The sequence below is a fragment of the Barbus barbus genome (genome assembly GCF_936440315.1).
Source record: "Barbus barbus genome assembly, chromosome: 42".
NCBI classification, from domain to species: domain Eukaryota; kingdom Metazoa; phylum Chordata; class Actinopteri; order Cypriniformes; family Cyprinidae; genus Barbus; species Barbus barbus.
Window position 1 is genome coordinate 22,954,569 of NC_136720.1, and position 17,165 is coordinate 22,971,733.

General features: G+C 38.4%; 3 protein-coding genes across 13 annotated transcripts; 1 reads left to right on the plus strand and 2 right to left on the minus strand.

The window, feature by feature from the left end:
- Window positions 1–321: 321 nt before the first annotated feature.
- LOC306861595 (RAD9, HUS1, RAD1-interacting nuclear orphan protein 1-like) lies at window positions 322–1,962 on the minus strand. 2 transcript variants are annotated; one of them, XM_079403965.1, is made up of 3 exons: window positions 1,772–1,962; window positions 1,335–1,530; window positions 322–1,265 (listed from the first exon to the last, which is right to left on the minus strand). In XM_079403965.1, the coding sequence occupies exons 2-3, from the start codon at window positions 1,512–1,514 to the stop codon at window positions 576–578; spliced, it is 870 nt and encodes a 289-aa protein (XP_079260091.1). In that variant the 5' UTR covers window positions 1,515–1,530; window positions 1,772–1,962; the 3' UTR covers window positions 322–575. The 2 variants fall into 2 exon arrangements, with proteins under 2 accessions (XP_079260091.1, XP_079260090.1); XM_079403964.1 differs by having other exon boundaries at window positions 324–1,265; window positions 1,637–1,962.
- A 410-nt stretch (window positions 1,963–2,372) lies between these two features.
- Window positions 2,373–8,443, plus strand: LOC306861290 (forkhead box protein M1-like). 10 transcript variants are annotated; one of them, XM_079403484.1, is made up of 9 exons: window positions 2,376–2,525; window positions 3,232–3,638; window positions 3,718–3,857; window positions 4,547–4,726; window positions 4,813–4,941; window positions 5,029–5,088; window positions 5,375–5,432; window positions 5,523–5,707; window positions 6,606–8,443. In XM_079403484.1, exons 2-9 carry the CDS (start codon window positions 3,269–3,271, stop codon window positions 7,332–7,334), a joined length of 1,851 nt encoding a protein of 616 aa, XP_079259610.1. In that variant the 5' UTR covers window positions 2,376–2,525; window positions 3,232–3,268; the 3' UTR covers window positions 7,335–8,443. The 10 variants fall into 10 exon arrangements, with proteins under 10 accessions (XP_079259614.1, XP_079259610.1, XP_079259608.1 ...); XM_079403482.1 differs by having other exon boundaries at window positions 2,378–2,525; window positions 6,555–8,443; XM_079403480.1 differs by lacking the exon at window positions 2,376–2,525 and adding an exon at window positions 2,900–2,971 and having other exon boundaries at window positions 6,555–8,443.
- On the minus strand, window positions 8,286–17,021 carry LOC306861291 (cystine/glutamate transporter). The gene is made up of 13 exons (XM_079403490.1): window positions 16,520–17,021; window positions 15,244–15,508; window positions 12,737–12,863; window positions 12,541–12,656; window positions 12,321–12,446; window positions 11,848–11,947; window positions 11,714–11,758; window positions 11,479–11,602; window positions 11,287–11,390; window positions 10,414–10,510; window positions 10,192–10,341; window positions 9,933–10,110; window positions 8,286–9,418 (listed from the first exon to the last, which is right to left on the minus strand). Exons 2-13 carry the CDS (start codon window positions 15,485–15,487, stop codon window positions 9,354–9,356), a joined length of 1,476 nt encoding a protein of 491 aa, XP_079259616.1. The 5' UTR covers window positions 15,488–15,508; window positions 16,520–17,021; the 3' UTR covers window positions 8,286–9,353.
- Window positions 17,022–17,165: the final 144 nt, after the last annotated feature.

Consider the following 17,165-nt stretch of genomic DNA (forward strand, 5'->3'; position numbering starts at 1 on the left):
TTAAAAACAAATAATAATAATAGTAACTACATAATGTTACATATACATATAAATATATATATATATATAGTTTTTACTATATATATATATATATAGTAAAAACTATGGGAATTAAGTAGAGATCAAAAATATTTAAAATCAAAATTATTATATTTCTGAGTTATATTTAATTTTGTTATTTTATACCCGTTTTGTATTGTTCATATTTTATCAATTTTAGACTCTCAAAGTACCATAATATAAAATCTAAAACTTTTCCTGCACAGACAAATGTACACACACTCCCTTTGGTTAAAAAATAAATAAATAAATACGAATCTTGTGAATAAAGGCATATTTGACAGATATGTGTATTTAGCATTTAAGTACATAATTCACTGATGTCCAACAGAGTACAAAAGGTGATTCCGTTAAATAAGGCTGGGGACATCAAAATTACATCTTTAATTCTTCTCTCCTGAAGTGTTCATATATTAAATTCTCAATTGTTCAATTTCCCACATCTTTTCAAATCCACATTGAACAGAAAACTACAAAACAAATAAAAATTATTGCTATATCTGTTAATTTATGGTTTAAGTCCAATCGCTGGCAACTCTGGCATCTGCTGGAAGAAGCTGACCTCTGTCAATCAACAATTTCATCAGTCCTTTCCTCCGTCTCCATGTTACCCTCAGCCCATAGTCTTTCTCAGGTGTGTCCATCACCAGGATGCTTGAGTTCTCAGTTCGCGGAGGAGTTTTTGCTTGGTTTGGGGGGAAGAGGAGATGTTGAACACTGGATGGAGACGTGCTGGAACAATGTGGCATTTCAGGCGTCTCTACATTCGAGGGTTCGGGAACCGAGCTTGTGTTCGGTGTTTGAACCGAATCCCTAGTCGCTCCATTTTTGTGTAATTGCACATTCTTTGAAACTTCTGAACACCTGGAGGTGGATATAACACGTGCAGCCATCCTCCTCTCCATCCCTTTTTGAGGAAAGCTAGTTCTTGGAGTTTCTCGAAGCTCCTTACTATGACTGTCCGAAGAAACAAGCCTATCATTCTTTGTCCGTGAACTACTAAAGTTTTCACACTGGTGCTGTGAACCTGCTGTGGGTGCCTTGAAGGACAAGGGGATATATTTGCAGCCGTTTGCTCTTCTAGTCTGAGGGAAACCCAAAACTGGTGCCTTGTTTGAGATCCTCGTAGCCATCTGGTTATTTCTCCTCCTTCGACCTCCTCGACTAAGCGTTGTGGTTTCGAGCGAATTAAACTGCGAAGACACCTACAAACAGAGAATATGCTTTAGTTTCACTCATAAAATGAAAGTAAGGCTTGCAAAGCATGCACATACCCAAGAGGTACATGGTGCACCACTTTGCTGTTGTTTCTCTGATATAAATGACTTGGGATGAATGGCACTCCGTAGCTGTGGTCCATACTCATGCTTTGGTCCATTGATGGGCTCCTCTACGAACAACAGCTGAGATTTGCTTGGGTTCAGCAGTCTCTTCTTATGTGAATTGCGGGGCATTAGAAGACATGATATGCTGCAAGGAGGAAAACAAGCTGACATGAGGAAGAGAATTACTACTACTACTGATCTCTCAGTATCATGCAGCCATAAACTTTCAATTCTCTAAGACAGATACTGACACATTTAGAGGCATTAAAACCATTAATACTAGAAGATCTCATCTCGTTCGCAGTTCATCGTATGTGAGACATGGTAGCCGTACTATGAACTATAGAGAAAGTTCGCTTGTTGTTGATAAATTGGCTGACACTCACGCATCGCTTTGTATTGCTTCTCAATCGCATTGTATTTTTTCTTTGGACCATGTAAATTTGACAGAGACTGATAAACCGTCTAACTGAGGTTTGTGGGAAAGTTCATCCCCCATTCACTCCCTTCAGTTCCTCCCAGAGAAATATAAACTGATTGGATGTTGGTTAGCCTAGCGCTGGATACCACAAGAGGCGGGGCTTGGTGGCCCGGATGTAGTTTTGATTGGACAGGTAGGATGAGTTCAAATATTAATGATTCTTTTTAATTTTTCATTGTGTTTTTAAAGTTCCAATATTATTATTTTTCATCAGTGAGGTGTACAATTTAAACCAGATCGCTGCTGCAACGAACCGGTATGTAACGTATGTAATTACAGAAACAGAATATTTAAAAACTTGCAGAGATTGTTGTACAGTTTTCTATTGAAGAAATGTAGAAGGTGTCCGCTGTAGAAAATTAAAGAATATGTATTTCTGAGCCGCCGACCGCCCCCTAAAGGACCACAACTTAGTAAACAGCACCACTCAGACCACTCTCCGCTCGATGGCTCCGCCCATGTTTATCCGCCATTGGCTAAGCGTGATGACGTAATAGCGCTGCACCGCTCTGCGCCAAAATTCAAAATCTCACCAAATGCGCACAAGAGTCCAGAGACCCGAGTTTTTTCATTTATCCCCATCAAAATACATTTTATCACGCAACACTGCCAGATTAACTCCAATAAACCACCGTCTGCACGGCTGACGTGATATGAAGGTTTGATCCGCTTCGTATTATTTGATGTGTGTTGTATTTTTAATAAATTAAACGTGTACAGTAGGTTAGTGTGATAGGCCGCATGTCAGATAATAAAGGAAGATAGTTAATACATTAATAATTTAGTGTTTAAATTATAATAAATATTAAGACGACAACAAGCTCTAATGTGTTTTAAAACGACGGTGAACGCGATGAGGTCATTGTAAAAAAAAAAAAATGAAAGCACTTTTATTTTATTTTTTACACATATATTTTACAAACCTGCCTTTCACGAAATCTTTTGCTTCTGAACGATCTGACAAACAAAAATAATAACAACAATAATAATAGTGGGTCAGATTGAAAGTAATCAGTTTGTAACGGTATTTTATATTCTAGAACTAAAATCGTCATTCAAGAGTCGTTAGACAAAAAAAGGCGTTTATCAACAGACCTCCTTATTGGTATATTTGGCCAAGATCTGCAAATATATATGATCTTTTTATGTATTTAATGTATGTTTTACGTGCACGCATTTATTTTTACACTTAATCTGCTTTTGAATCAAGATTGTATGTTATTTCATTGTTTGTGTGAATGATCTTGCGAATCGTCTAACGTTATTTTTTTTGTAACGTTAGTTTAATAGTTTCTATGTGTACAGTATTTAGGACAAAAAACTTTTAAGTTAGATGAAAACATGACTTATGTGTTTTATATGTAGACAGTCATCAGCCAGGCCTTTTTGCTGTGAGCAAACAATGAGAGAGAGCCCAAGGAGACCCATCATCCTGAAGAGGAGGAAGCTGCCGTTTCAGAAGAGTGAGTCTGATGCAGGGTGCGATGAAGCGGATGGGCCTCGCTGCAAGACCACCCCGACCCCGTCCACCACCCGCTGCTTCCCCGATGGCATCCGCATGATGGACCACCCCACCATGCCGGACACTCAGGTGGTGGTGATCCCGAAATCAGCTGATCTGCAGAGTGTCATCAGCGCCCTTACGGCCAAAGGGAAGGAGTGTGGCCCTCAAGGCCGAAACAAGTTCATCCTGCTCAGTGGCAGCACCAGTTTGGAGGAGAGCAAAACCCTCGGGTGTCTATCTACAGAACCCAAGGATGATCTCGAGAAAGGTGAGGGATGTGGCTAAGACTGAGCTTGTTGATGTTCTGAAAAATATGTTTTCTGAAATGTTCTTTGCTGTGATATCAGTGAAAAAGGAGACGGAGCGCTTCCCGCTTGATGACAGTTTGACCAACATCCAGTGGCTGGGAAAAATGAGCTCTGATGGGCTCGGATCAGAGTCGAACCAAAAATGCGCCAGCAAGGACAATCCAAGTGACTGTCATCAGGTACACAACGTTAAAGTCAGCATGAAATTAAATTCACCCTCTCTATTTTCTAAATGCACGTTATAGATCAGAGATGCCTAATAGTTGGCCTTTTTGATGTGGCCTGCCATGCCATATCACAAGAGGAAGGAAAAAAAACATGCATATTGTTATTTCTAATTTATGATTTAGCATTTTTTGTTTTGTTTTTGTAAATAAAAAAACCACATGAACTTGATTAAATAATAATTTAAAAATGTATAATATATATATATATATATATATATATATATATCATACTTTTTGTATTGTTGAATATAATGCAACATTGGGTTTGATTTCAATTTGATTGACCCTGCAATATTTAATTAAAATGTCATAACAGGATCTTCCAGTGAAAACGATTGGACTTCTCAAATCATTTGGTCCAATTAATTTCCCCATTTTTGAATGTCACACCCACATATCAATATCCAGTCGAGAACACACGAGTAGAACCGAGCCTCTGCCATATATTTTTATTTTTCAATAATCCATTGCACTTGGATTTATGCCACAATATAGAGGAAAATATCTGTCACTGCTTCCGTTTCATTGCAGCTTTACAAATTGGTTAATAAATAGTGGGGTGTGCGTTTTTCTTTTTTGCTTCTTCTATATTTTGTTATTAAACTTCATTCTTAAAAATAGTTTGTTGTTTGCTTAAGCAGCCCATAGCACCAGAAAAGGAGAAGGACCCTCTGTCAGAGAGACCCCCGTATTCCTACATGGCTATGATCCAGTTTGCTATCAACAGCAAGAAGAACCGACAAATGACCCTGAAGGAAATTTACAACTGGATCGAGGACCATTTTCCGTATTTCAGAAATGTTGCCAAACCCGGATGGAAGGTAGTGTATAAAAGCAGTAGAGTTTCAGTTTACACAAACTTCTCTTGTAAGATTTCTGAATGTGATTTTTTTGTTGTTGTTGTTAGAATTCAATACGTCATAATCTCTCACTGCATGACATGTTTGTCCGGGAGACATCTCATGATGGCAAGATCTCCTATTGGACGATTCGACCGGAAGCAAACCGCTGTCTTACTTTGGACCAAGTTTACAAGGTGTGTATCACTTACTGTACTTCTGTGTTCATATGCGATTTTATGCTTCAAATGTGGTCATCTCTCATTTCCTGGCTCGTCCCACAGCCTTTGGTTGACCCAGTGACCCCCACTTGCCCTCAGATCCCACAAGTTGGTTTCAGTCAAGTAAGACAACTTTTCCTCCTAATTCATCCTCTCATGGCAGATCAACAGGGCGTAAGACAGGGACTCCAGGAATCACTTATTTCAGGGGCACTTTACCAGGAATCACTTTATTTCAGGGACAGTCAGACAGAAGGAAGAACGTTCAGCTTGAGATAATTGCTTGTTTTGTTCTTTTAATCAGCTGAGAGTCACCAAAAAGGCAGACAGTATTGAGACTGCAGTTAGTTTGAATGCCACATTTTGTGTGAAAGTAAAAAAAGTTTTTTTTTTTTTTTTTTCTCCGTAGCAACAGAAGAGAGGTCCTCTGGAGCTGAAGAAAGCCATATCTGCCATGGGCAGCACAGGTGAGTGTTGGCTTGGTGAGAGGGATTGAATGTCTCCGTATGCGTGATAAGTTTGTTTCCTGACAGTCGTTTATCGCTGTTTGTCCTCAGAGAGGAAGATGAAGCTGCTTCTGCCTCGGACTGACTCGTACCTGGTTCCCATCCAGCTTCCTCTGGGTCAGTCGCTCTTCCTGCCCTCCTCCAGTCCCCTGACTCTAGCCACTCCTCCGCACGCTCCGAGCTCCTCCACTCCCGGCTCCAGTGGTGCGAGCAAGAGAGTCCGGATTGCCCCTAAGGTAAACCCTAAATGTTTATATGAATGAATCTCACAAAAACTGACCCAGGTCATATTTCATCAAAAGAAAAAAAAGTTATATTACAGAAAAAATTAAACCAAATTTTTTCTCAGTGGTGATTCTGATTATTGTAATATATGCAGTTTTTTTCCCCCCCAGCATAATTTTACAGCACACACTACCATTATGTGTCAATACTTTGCTATGGAAGAGATAAATTGTTTATAATTATTTAATTATTAATTTATAAAATGATTTTTCCCATAATTATCTGGTTGCTTGTTATTCACTCATTCATTTCACATGGGGAAATAATACTGAAAGTCTAGCTAAAATCAGACTTTAATGGTCATTTACCTGTACTGATCCAAGCTGGTCTAGATAGTTGATCAGCTGGACTTCCAGCTGGCTTTGGGCGGCTTGTAAACCATTTTAGAGCAGTCGACAAGGGTTTGGTTTGCCCCTAATATAAAACCTGTTTATATCTATAAAACAGGTCATATTTTGTCTTTTTTATAAAAAAAAAGTACATAAAAATTAGTTTAAATAAATAAATTAAGCCTCTTTTATGATTACTGTACTAATACATAAATTTTTTTAGCAGAATTTTCTAAAGCTAAAACCAGACTTTAAATTAGTTTATAGTCTGATCCAGGCGGGCTTAGATGGTTGATCAGTTGGATCTTTACCTGGTTTTGGGCAGGTAGACCACTTTTAGTGCAGCCAACAAATCAATTATGGTGTTTTTTTTTATTATTTCAGCATTCGAATTCATAACTTGAAAAAAGCGTGTAGAAACAAATTAGAGCAAGTTCTGGTTGTTTAATGCTTGTGTGTGTTGTGAAAGGTCTCGCAGAGCGACATGAGTTCGGTGATGCTGTGTGTGTCCACCTCTCAGGACATAAAGGAGGAGCTTGTGAGCGTGTCTGTGACTCCTGAGGCACCCAAACCTCTGCCCCCCAAAACCAGACAGCGAGAAAACAGCAGCTCCCGCCGCAAACAGAGTCTAGTCCTGCCAGCCACAGAGGAACCCGTCCTGCTCTACCCCGACAGCACTCTCTTCGACTCGGGCGTGGTCTCCGACGTCTCCACCTTCCAAGACACTCACGAACCAGAGCCCCAGCCCTCCTGTAAACCCGACCCCGACAGCCCAAACAGAGAATACACTTTTAAAACACCCATCAAGAGCAGCCACCCTTCCTCATCCACACCCAGTAAGCTTCCTGTAGTTCTGGAGCCCTGGAGGATCACACCCGTCAGAAAGGGAGGCGTGCTGGACTTCAGCCCTATCCGTACGCCCAGCGGGCCACAGCTCACCCCACAACGGCACGAACACACGCCTTTCAGCTTCAACAGCACACCTTTCAAAGAGCTGCCGCTCTTTAGCTCCCCTCGAGAGCTGCTCACCTGCTCCAGACCCTCTCCGAGACCCTCCACTCCGACCTGCTCAAGAGAGCTGCTGCAAGTGGCCGTCGCCAACCGCTCTCTCACCGAAGGCCTCGTCCTGGATACCATGAACGACAGCCTGAGTAAAATCCTAGTGGATATCAGCTTCCCCAACCTGGAGGATGATGATCTCGGCATGGCAAACATCAGCTGGTCCCAATTAATCCCGGAGCTCAAGTGACTCCTGTGTCTTTATCTGAGCTGCTCACACTTCCTTCACTGCCTTCGATTCTTATTTACTTGCTATTGATCTCTTTAGTATTTTCTCAGTTTCTATTGCTATTTCACTGCCTTTTACTGTACGTGTTCGTGTTTTGGATGTGTAGGCCTTTATTTGCGAGCAAAACTGTTAGTGACGAATGTACTTAGACAAGATTAATTTGCACAAGTTGTAATATATAAATATGAGTGCGTGTGTGAGAGAAAGAGAGTGTGTGTATATTATAAGTAAACATACAGATTTATCAGATTAATTAAATTACACTACCCAATTTTACAGTACATCTTTGTTTTGGAATGATTTTGAACACCTTGGATTAGCCAGAGAGACTGATGATAAAAGTAGCACACAAAAATAGACTTTTAATAGAATTTGGGGTGTAAATCCTATTCAAATTAAAGGGATAGTTCATCCAAAAATGAGAATTCTGTCATTTACTCATCTCCCACTTGTTCCAGACCTGAGTTTCTTCTGTTGAACACAAAAGATGTTTTGAAGAATGTTGGCGACTAAACAGTTGACGATAGCCATTGTGGTATTTTTTGGTTGCCAACATTTTAGAATTCTTTTATTCTCAGAAGGAAGAAACTCTCACAGGTTTGGAACAACTTGAGGGTGAGTAAATAATGACAGAATTGTCATTTTTGGGTGAACTATCCCTTAATGATTGTACGTTAATTGCAGATGGTCATGTAAGTGTTGCATTGTACTAGAATTTGCCAGTCATTCATCTGGAGTGTATCGAGCTGTTTATAACATCCATAATGTGCGTTTTCATGGTTACAAGCATGTCAGAATAGTGACTCCTCTCTGCTGCTGCTTTTCTGCATTCATTTGTTTTTGCTATTAAGAACAATTTAAGACTGTGTTCTGAATGTTGGATATGACCAAGAGGAGAGTTCAAAGAGATTTGTGGTGTATTACAAAGCTTTTAATGTTCATTTGCATATGTAATTAGTGAGCATGCACAGAGTTCATATATGCTTAGAAGACTACCATCAATATGTAGCTGTGTTAATTCATGATATATTGCATTGCATTCTTCCAATGTAAAAACAGCAAGATGTCATAAAAATATACAAAAACTAAACGGTTGACAGATTTTTGGTGTTAAGATGTTACACGAGCATTAGAAATGAAGTACTATTTACTAATAATATTTCATTGATGCACAGACATTTAAAAAGCTGTCAAGTGCCTTGATACTTGGTTTCTGTAAGAATTCAAAGTCATGTAATAATAGTCAACTTTAACATTTCTTCAACAGCAAACATTCTGGCGATACAAAAAAATAAAAATCCCATTCAGACCCTTTGCCATGGAAAGACCCATAATAAGATAGCTTTTGTACTATTTTTAAAGACTGTGTTGAAATATGAAAGTTATCTACTTGGCATTTTACCGATGTAACAAGCTTTAACCAGAAACACCCATTGTCATTTCCAACAAAGCATACAATTTGGTTTCTCTTCCTATTGTACTTGCTTTTTGAGAATAAAGGGATACTTTATATAAACACAAAGGTGAATTATTACAAAATAGCCCTAGAGAGATAGTTCAATCAAATTAACATTATACAGCTTGACTTATACAAATTGTTTTTAGGAATTTTTTGGATCTTCTAAGATTTGGTTACCTTGATGTTCAATGGAGGAACAGAAACATCTCAGATCTCATTAAAAGTATCTTTGTTTATGTTTTGAAGATTAACCGAAGTCTAATGGATTTGGAATGACATGATGGTGAGTAAATTATGACAATATTCATTTTTGAGTGAACTATCCCGTTAACCCAACAGCATGACTTCCCGGGACATAGTCCTGTCTTTGATGTGAATGTAAACTACTGTAGATGGAAATGTAAGTGATGCTTGCACTAATGGATGCTAGGGTGGTTAGGGCTAATAGTAATAGCAAACACCACTAAAATTTACTTTGAAGCCCTTTGCAACACTCAGGTCTGTAGTTTGGTGAAGCTCCATCAGTAGGTCTGAACTTCCTGCTGAGCCACTTCCAGGAATATCTGCAGATGTAGGCTTAAATAATCTGCACAAGAGGAAGTAGAGGTCAATCATTGGATCTTTTCTGACCTTTGAGTAGTGCCATTTATTTTTCGATTGGATTGAAAACGAGGCTTTGAGGAATAGAAATACAGTGTGTTCATTGGATTGTACTGTTTTTTTCAGCTGTCTTTCCAAAAACACTTTTAAGTAGACAAAAACGGGTTTGAAACTTTATAGTGAGTGCCATTGTAAAGATCCCTCACAGCATCATTTCATCAGTGTTATTCAATATGGCGTCTAATTGGACTAAGATCTATATGGCAGTGAATGTTTAGCTTTTACCCTTGCGAAAATTAACCATGGTTTTAGTATATTCATTACCATTTGTATCACCAAAGTTTTACTACAAATACCATGGTTAAACTATGGTTAGTGTAGCAAAAGGATGGTTATTTGTGGTTACCATGGTTTAACTGTAGTTTTTTTATTATTATTTGTAGTAAAACCATGGTTAATCTTCATAAAGGTAATGCATAAATATGTTTTGCGTTACTCACTGAAGGCTTTTTTCCAGCGTTTGGGTATGTATGACTTCTTGACTGTCAGGTAATACACAGGTACTCCTGATAATGTGAGGGCACAGCTGCCACCTGTATTCCAGGGGTCCGAATACAAGGACAGGCCCACGATGAAGAAACACACTATGGTAAAGATCACCGCAACTGCTAGAGGGACCTGAACACAGTCAACACAATGTTTAATTAATACAGTGACAAATTCCTGTTAATAATTCAGTAAAGAGCCATTTAAATGGACCTTGAATGGTCTGGGATGATCTGGAAATCTGTAGCGGTGAATGATCATTCCCAAGGTGGCCAAAGCGATGAAGAGCCAACGGGAGAAGGATACAAAGTTGATTAGTTGAAAGATCTCTCCTCTCGCCATCATGATGATCACCAGAGGATACTGCAAACATCAGGAGAAATGTAAGCAGGCATGAAGGAACCGGGAGAAAAGGATGAATGGATTTGATTGTACCAAACATAGCACAGCTGGCAGTGGTGTTTTTCTGCGGATATGGATCATGGAGAAGATAGCCGGTAAGTGACCCTCTCTGGCTCCCACAAACAGCATCCTGCAGAAAGAGAGTTATGAAATCTTAAAGGAATAGTAGACCAAATTTCATTGGAGCAAATTTGGAGAAATGTAGCATTACATCACTTGCTCACCAGTGGATCCAATGCAGTGAATGGGTGCCATCAGAATGAGAGTCTAAACAGCTGATAAAAACCATCACAATAATCCAAAAGTAATCCACACAACTCCAGTCCATCAATAATCGTCTATGATGCAAAAAGCTTTGTGTTTATAAGAAACAAATCTATCATTAACGTGTTTAAACTTTAAATTGTTGCTTCTGGTTGATAGTCTATAATTCACATTCAAATCACACATTTGTTTATAATTCTTGTAGCTTGTAAACAGGCTTGATGTGCATATTTCTCTCCTGAAGCTGACGAGACACCTTTTTTACTAGAGAAAGCAATGGAACATTTTACACAGACGCAATGGTGTGAGATTAAAAAACGTCTTGATGAATTAGTTTCTTACAAACACACAGTTTTTCACTTAAGTTGCTAATTGATTGACTGGAGTCTTGTGGATTACTTGTGGATTGTGATGTTTTTAATCAGCTGTTTGGACTCTCATTCTGACGGCACCCATTCACTGCAGATGATCCTCAATCTGTTCTGAGGAAGAAAAAACTCATTTACATCTTGGATGGCCTGAGTGAGTAAATTTTTAGCAAGTGTTCATTCCTGAGTGTACTATTCTTTTAACTGGTCAAAGTCTACTACAACAATTTTAGATGCAAAAGATGTTTTGTCTTTACATTTCTGAGATCCTTACCTGGGTGAACCAAAAAATCCTCCATTAAGTGCTCCAAGGCAGGAAAGAGCGACTAATACTGGTATTGCTGGAGCTACACCCTGCAGAGCCCGACTTGCAAAAGTCTGCAATACATTAAGGAGAGCACAGTCATGATATTTACGCTCCAAACTAAAGCCTGTAATAGCATCTCCAAAGTCCATCACTACTAACCACTGCCACGGCATCTGACATCAGTAACTCATTTGCGGTCATCATGGTGTAGTAAGCCACATTGACCAGGACGTAAAACACAGTAACAGTCACCATAGAGAAAACGATGGCCAATGGGATGGTTCTAACAGGAATATATGAGAAATTGATCTAAGAGGTTTTATATAATAATTGGAAAAAAAAAAACAATATGCTGTCAAGTTAACAATTTGGCAATGCAAGAACTTCTGAATACCTGTTTGGATTAATTACCTCTTCAGTTATGAAATTTAAATAAAACCTGTAAGCAAAAATAAACACTTTTACATCATTTTGGAAATCCCTTCATCCCTAGATTTTTATATGTTTGACACTGCTGCTAATACCCACCATCCACCGTATGCATAAAGACCTGAATAAAAGGCCAAAGGAAGTTTGGTCAGAGATAACGAATCTGAGTCAAAGGCATTCTGGAAATTTTCCGTTTTCCCTGAAACAGAAAAAATGGAAATATCAAGTCCATTTGCTACCTCTCGTCCATTTTGACCCAGAAGAGATATACATCTAAAAAATTCATACATTAAAAAAACAATTGTATAGGAATCAAACCTTTGAAATGAGCCAAGACTATAAAAAGGAATTAGGAAATATTTAAAAATTAAAATTAAGTTTAAAAATTATACCTTTTGCATTCAGATCTGTTTGACCAGAGTTTAAACTGAGGCTCTACAACTTATGTTATTCAAGACTTCATCTCACACAGGTTTATGGAAGTAAAATGAATAGGTTTTGTTTAAAAACATTTCAAAGTAATCCTAAATGAATACTGTATTGCAGCAGATAAATCAGCATGTGTCTCTCACCATTGACCAGAGCCATGATGCCTGGGATGATGATCAGAATCAGAGCAAACATCTTGATGAAGGTCAGCAAGACCTGTGTACGAGCTGCCAATGATACGCTCCAGCAGTTCACTGCCACCACAAATGCTAGGCAGAACAGTTTATGGTTTTACAAAATTTGAAGTTTTTTGACAGATTTAGATGTTTAGACTACGGTAATCTATAAAGTAACATCACTCACTGACTCCCAGCATGCTGACGAGTTTGACCAGAGCAGTTGGAGCAGCACACGGCATGAATAACGGCTCTACTACATACTGGCCAAAAGCCAGAGACACATACGTGGCCACTGCAGGTCTGAAATGACATTGATTGATTGGACACTTACAATTCAGTGAACACAGTGAAACACAAACACTGACTGCATGCACACCCACCTGATAAATATGAGCTCAGTCCACAGGCGCAGGAAAGCAGGCAGGGGCCCCAGGGTCTCCAACAGGTAAGTGTAATGACCGCCTGATTTTCTAAAGCTTGTGCCCAGCTCAGCATAGCATAAAGCACCTGAGGAGAACATGCCATGTCAAAAAATGGATTCAACTTGGATTAAAAGTGATCTTTTGGACACAAAAGATGATATTTTGAAGAATGTTGTTAACCAAAGAGTTGACGGTACCCATTGACTTCTATATACAGTGGTGTGAAAAAGTTTTTGCCCCCTTCCTGTTTTTTTTTTCCTTACTTTTTTTGCATGTCACACTTGAATGATTCAGATCATCAAACAAATGTTAATATTACACAAAGATAACCCAAGTAAATACAAAATGCAGGTTTGAAATAATGATTTCATTTATTAAGGGAAAAAAGCGGTCCAAACCTGCCTGGCCCTACGTGAAAAAGTAATTGCCCCCTAAATCTAATAACTAGTTGTGCCACCCTTTGCAACAACTGCAATCAAGCATTTGCAATAACTGGCAATAAGTCTTTCATATCGCTGTGGATGAATTTTGGCCCACTCTTCTTTGCAGGATGGTTTTAATTCAGCCACATTGGAGGGTTTGAGAGCATGAATGGACTGTTTAAGGTCATGCCACAGCATCTCCATTGGATTTAAGTCTGGTTTTTCTTGAGCCATTCAGAGGTAGACTTGCTGGTGAGTTTCGGATCATTGTCCTGCTGCATAACCCAAGTGCGCATGAGCTTGAGGTCACTAACTGACAGCCGGACATTCTCCTTCAGAATTTTCTGATAGAGTGCAGAATTCATGGTTCCATCAGTTATGGCAAGTCATCCAGGTCCTGAACCTGCAAAGCAGCCCCAGACCATCACACTACCACCACCATGTTTGACTGTTGGTATGATGTTCTTTTTATGAAATGCTGTGTTGTTTTTACGCCAGATGTAACAGGACACACACCTTCCAAAAATTTCAACTTTTGTCTCATCAGTCCACAGAATATTTGCCCAAAATCTTGGGGATCATCAAGATATTTTTTGGCAAATGTGAGATGAGCCTTTGTGTTCTTTTTGGCCAGCAGTGGCTTTTGTCTGGGAACTCTCCCATTTTTTGCCCAGTCTCTTTCTTATTGTTAAATCATGAACACTGACCTTATTTGAGGCAAGTGAAGCCTGCAGTTCTTTAGATGTTGTTCTGGGTTCTTTTATGAACTCCTGGATGAGTTGTTGTTGCGCTCTTGGACTAATTTTGGTAGGTCAGCCACTCCTGGGAATTTTCACCACTGTTACAAGCTTTATAACCCTTTCCAGGCTGATACATGTCAACTATTTTGTTTCTCATCTGTTCTTGAATTTCTTTAGATCGCAGCATGATATGTTGCTCTTTAAGCATGCTTCACTTTGTCAGACAGGTTCTATTTAAGTGATTTCTTCATTCAACAGGTCTGGCAGTAATCAGGCCTGGGTGTTGCTTGTGAAATTTAATTCAGCTTTCTAAAATAACGTGGTAAATCACAGTTTTTTTCATGATTTAACAGGAGGGGGCAATTCATTTTTCATGTAGGGCCAGGTAGGTTTGGACAACTTTTTTCCCTTAAATCATCATTTAAAAACTGCATTTTGTATTTACTTGCATTATCTTTGTATAATATTAAAATTTGTTTGATGATCTGAATCTTTTAAGTGTGACAAATATGCAAAATAAAAACAGGAAGGGGACACTGTACAATGGAATGGCTACTGTCAGCTGTATTTACTATCATTTTTCAAAATGTCTTTTTTTTTGTTTTCAGCATAAGACAGAAATTCATACAGGTTTGGAACAGCTTGAGGGTGAGTAAATGATGACAGAATTTTCATTTTTGGGTGATTAATGATGTACAGATGATTGTAATCAGTAACTAAGGAAAGTAACTAAGGCATGTTAAAGGCTAAACTAAAAGACTAAACATGAAATCAAGATGCAAGAACAAGAATCCAACTAACCAAGACATAGCCCTTTTTCAGGATTCTTTGATTAATAAAAAAGAACAACATTTATTTGAAATCGAAATCTTTTTTAATATAAATATCTTACAGTCACTTTTGATCAATTCAATTTTTTTCTAAACAAAAATATTAGTTTTCTTGTAAATCTTGGTTTATCCCAATAGTAGTGTAAAATATTAAGCAGCAAAAAAAAAAAAAACATTAACATATTGATGTTAATGCTAAAAGAGCAGAAAGATTTCTGAAGGATCATGTGACTGGAGTAATGGTGCTGAAAATTCTGCTTTGAAACAAAAGAATAAATTACATTCTACAAGTATAATAAAACATAAAATATTTATTTTTTAAAATGTGATTAATAATTCACAATATTACTGTTTTTATAGCATTTTTCTCAAATAAATGCAGCCTTGGTTGAGCATAAGAGACTTCTTTCAGAATCATTAAATATTATTCCAAACTTTTGACCAGTAGTGTAAGCACTGAAGATGTTCCTCACCAAAAGTGGAGAGGACGCCACACAGAGTCCAGACCAGCAGGGACAATCCCACACTGCCTGAATTCATCAACACGCCTTTGGGGGCGATGAAGATGCCGCTGCCCACCACAGTCCCGATGATGAAGGAAATTGACGGCAGCAGGCCTATCGTCCTCCTGAGATGAACTGCATCGTCTTTTCCTGTCTTTTCCATACCTTCATCTGACACTTTATCAGTGGCTGACTCTCTTTTAGTGACCATCATCTCTCAGTGGCAGATTTAGCTCTTAACAAAGAATAAGCACACATAATTTGCACAAAAATATCATAGTAAGCAAGCAAGACGACATATGAAACACTTTCATAGCAGATTTTCAGTATAGGAGTGATGTTCATTATTGACTAAAAAATAAGGTTCTAATAGAGGGCTTTCGTGTCAGTGCCATAGAAGAACCATTTTTGGTTCTTTTTCAGTGAACCATTCTTAAAAGAACCACTTTATTTCACATTTTTTAAATCTGAAGAATCGTTTCCTCTACCTTTTCCCAGCTAACAGGGAAATGTTTTGAACAAATGTACTTCCAGTAGCATTAATAGAACATTTGTTCACATCATGTTCCGCATGGGGAACATCAGATTTCACTCTTAAAAATAAAAATTCCAAATGAGGAATTTTGCCGTGATGATGCAGAATAACCATTATGGATTCTCTAAAGAACCTTTCAGTAAACAATTCTTAAAAGAACCAATTTTCCACTATAATTTTTGTTCAATTAAAAATTTCCAAGGATTTTGAAGGTTCTTCATGGAACCACTGATGCCAGTAAAGAACCTTTATTTTTAAAGAGTGTTGTCTGGTATTTATCTCACAACATTTGCACAAAAATGTTGTTTATACATTGTTCATGGAACTCTATTTATGAAAAGTTTTAGGTTTATGGCCGTCTGAAGCTACTTTCAGAAAACCAAAAAACATTTTAGAAATATCTGGATGCTTTGAATGTTCAGGTAACTTTTAGAAATAATGTTATCATAATTTAATTGGAATGTTAGCAAAATCTTCTTAGAATATATTATTGTTAGCTGGGTTGTGAAGTTTCCACGGGCGTTAAAGGTTCTTCATGGAGCCACAGATGCCAATAAAGAAACTTTATTTTTTACTCATAAATGTTAACATTTGGTAAACATGGAAAATATTCCAAACACAAATGCAAATCTTCATCTAAGAAAAATATGAGACCCATCAATTATTTCTTCTACTCACCAGTCAGAGGTAGTAAATAGTGCGACCACTAACCTTTCCTCTTTTCCTCTTTATGCAGCTTGTTTTGCAGCTCTTTTCATGCAGAGTAACCCTGGAGACTCACCATCCAGCTCAGAGCTCAGGCCAGAAACAAAGCCAGCAGTCTTCTCCAGATTCATCAACACCAGTAATTAAAGCCTTTTAAACGGGGAAGCAATGTGCCATTGTGCTGTGTGTGTGTGTGTGTGTGTAGGTACAGTGTGCACAGCGGGACGCAGGAATCTGCCATGAGGACCTCCTCTTCTTGTTGAAGCAGCTGCAAAGTTCACTTTTCTTCAGCAGCAACATAAAAACAAGCAAAAGTTGACTACAGAGAGTGCATTAGAATCCAAGAGTCTGCCACACAGATTACTGAAAGCTCTTTCAGCGCATGCTATAGTCAGTGTTAGTTTGTGTGTGTGAGGGTCAGTCCTCGCTGAGAGGGAGCTTAGCAGTAAACTGTTATTGGCCAGGGGCCACCGACTTTCTCTCTCTCCTTGTTCTATGTCTGGCTGTCTACGTCATTTTGAAAGACATCAGACATGTGTTAAAGTCTCTTTCGAACCGTGAAGGGTCTCTGTTGTGTTTTTCATACTCATGTACACTATGTGCCATGAAAAGCATGAAGTTAATGTTAAAAAATGACGTAAATGGTCCAGGT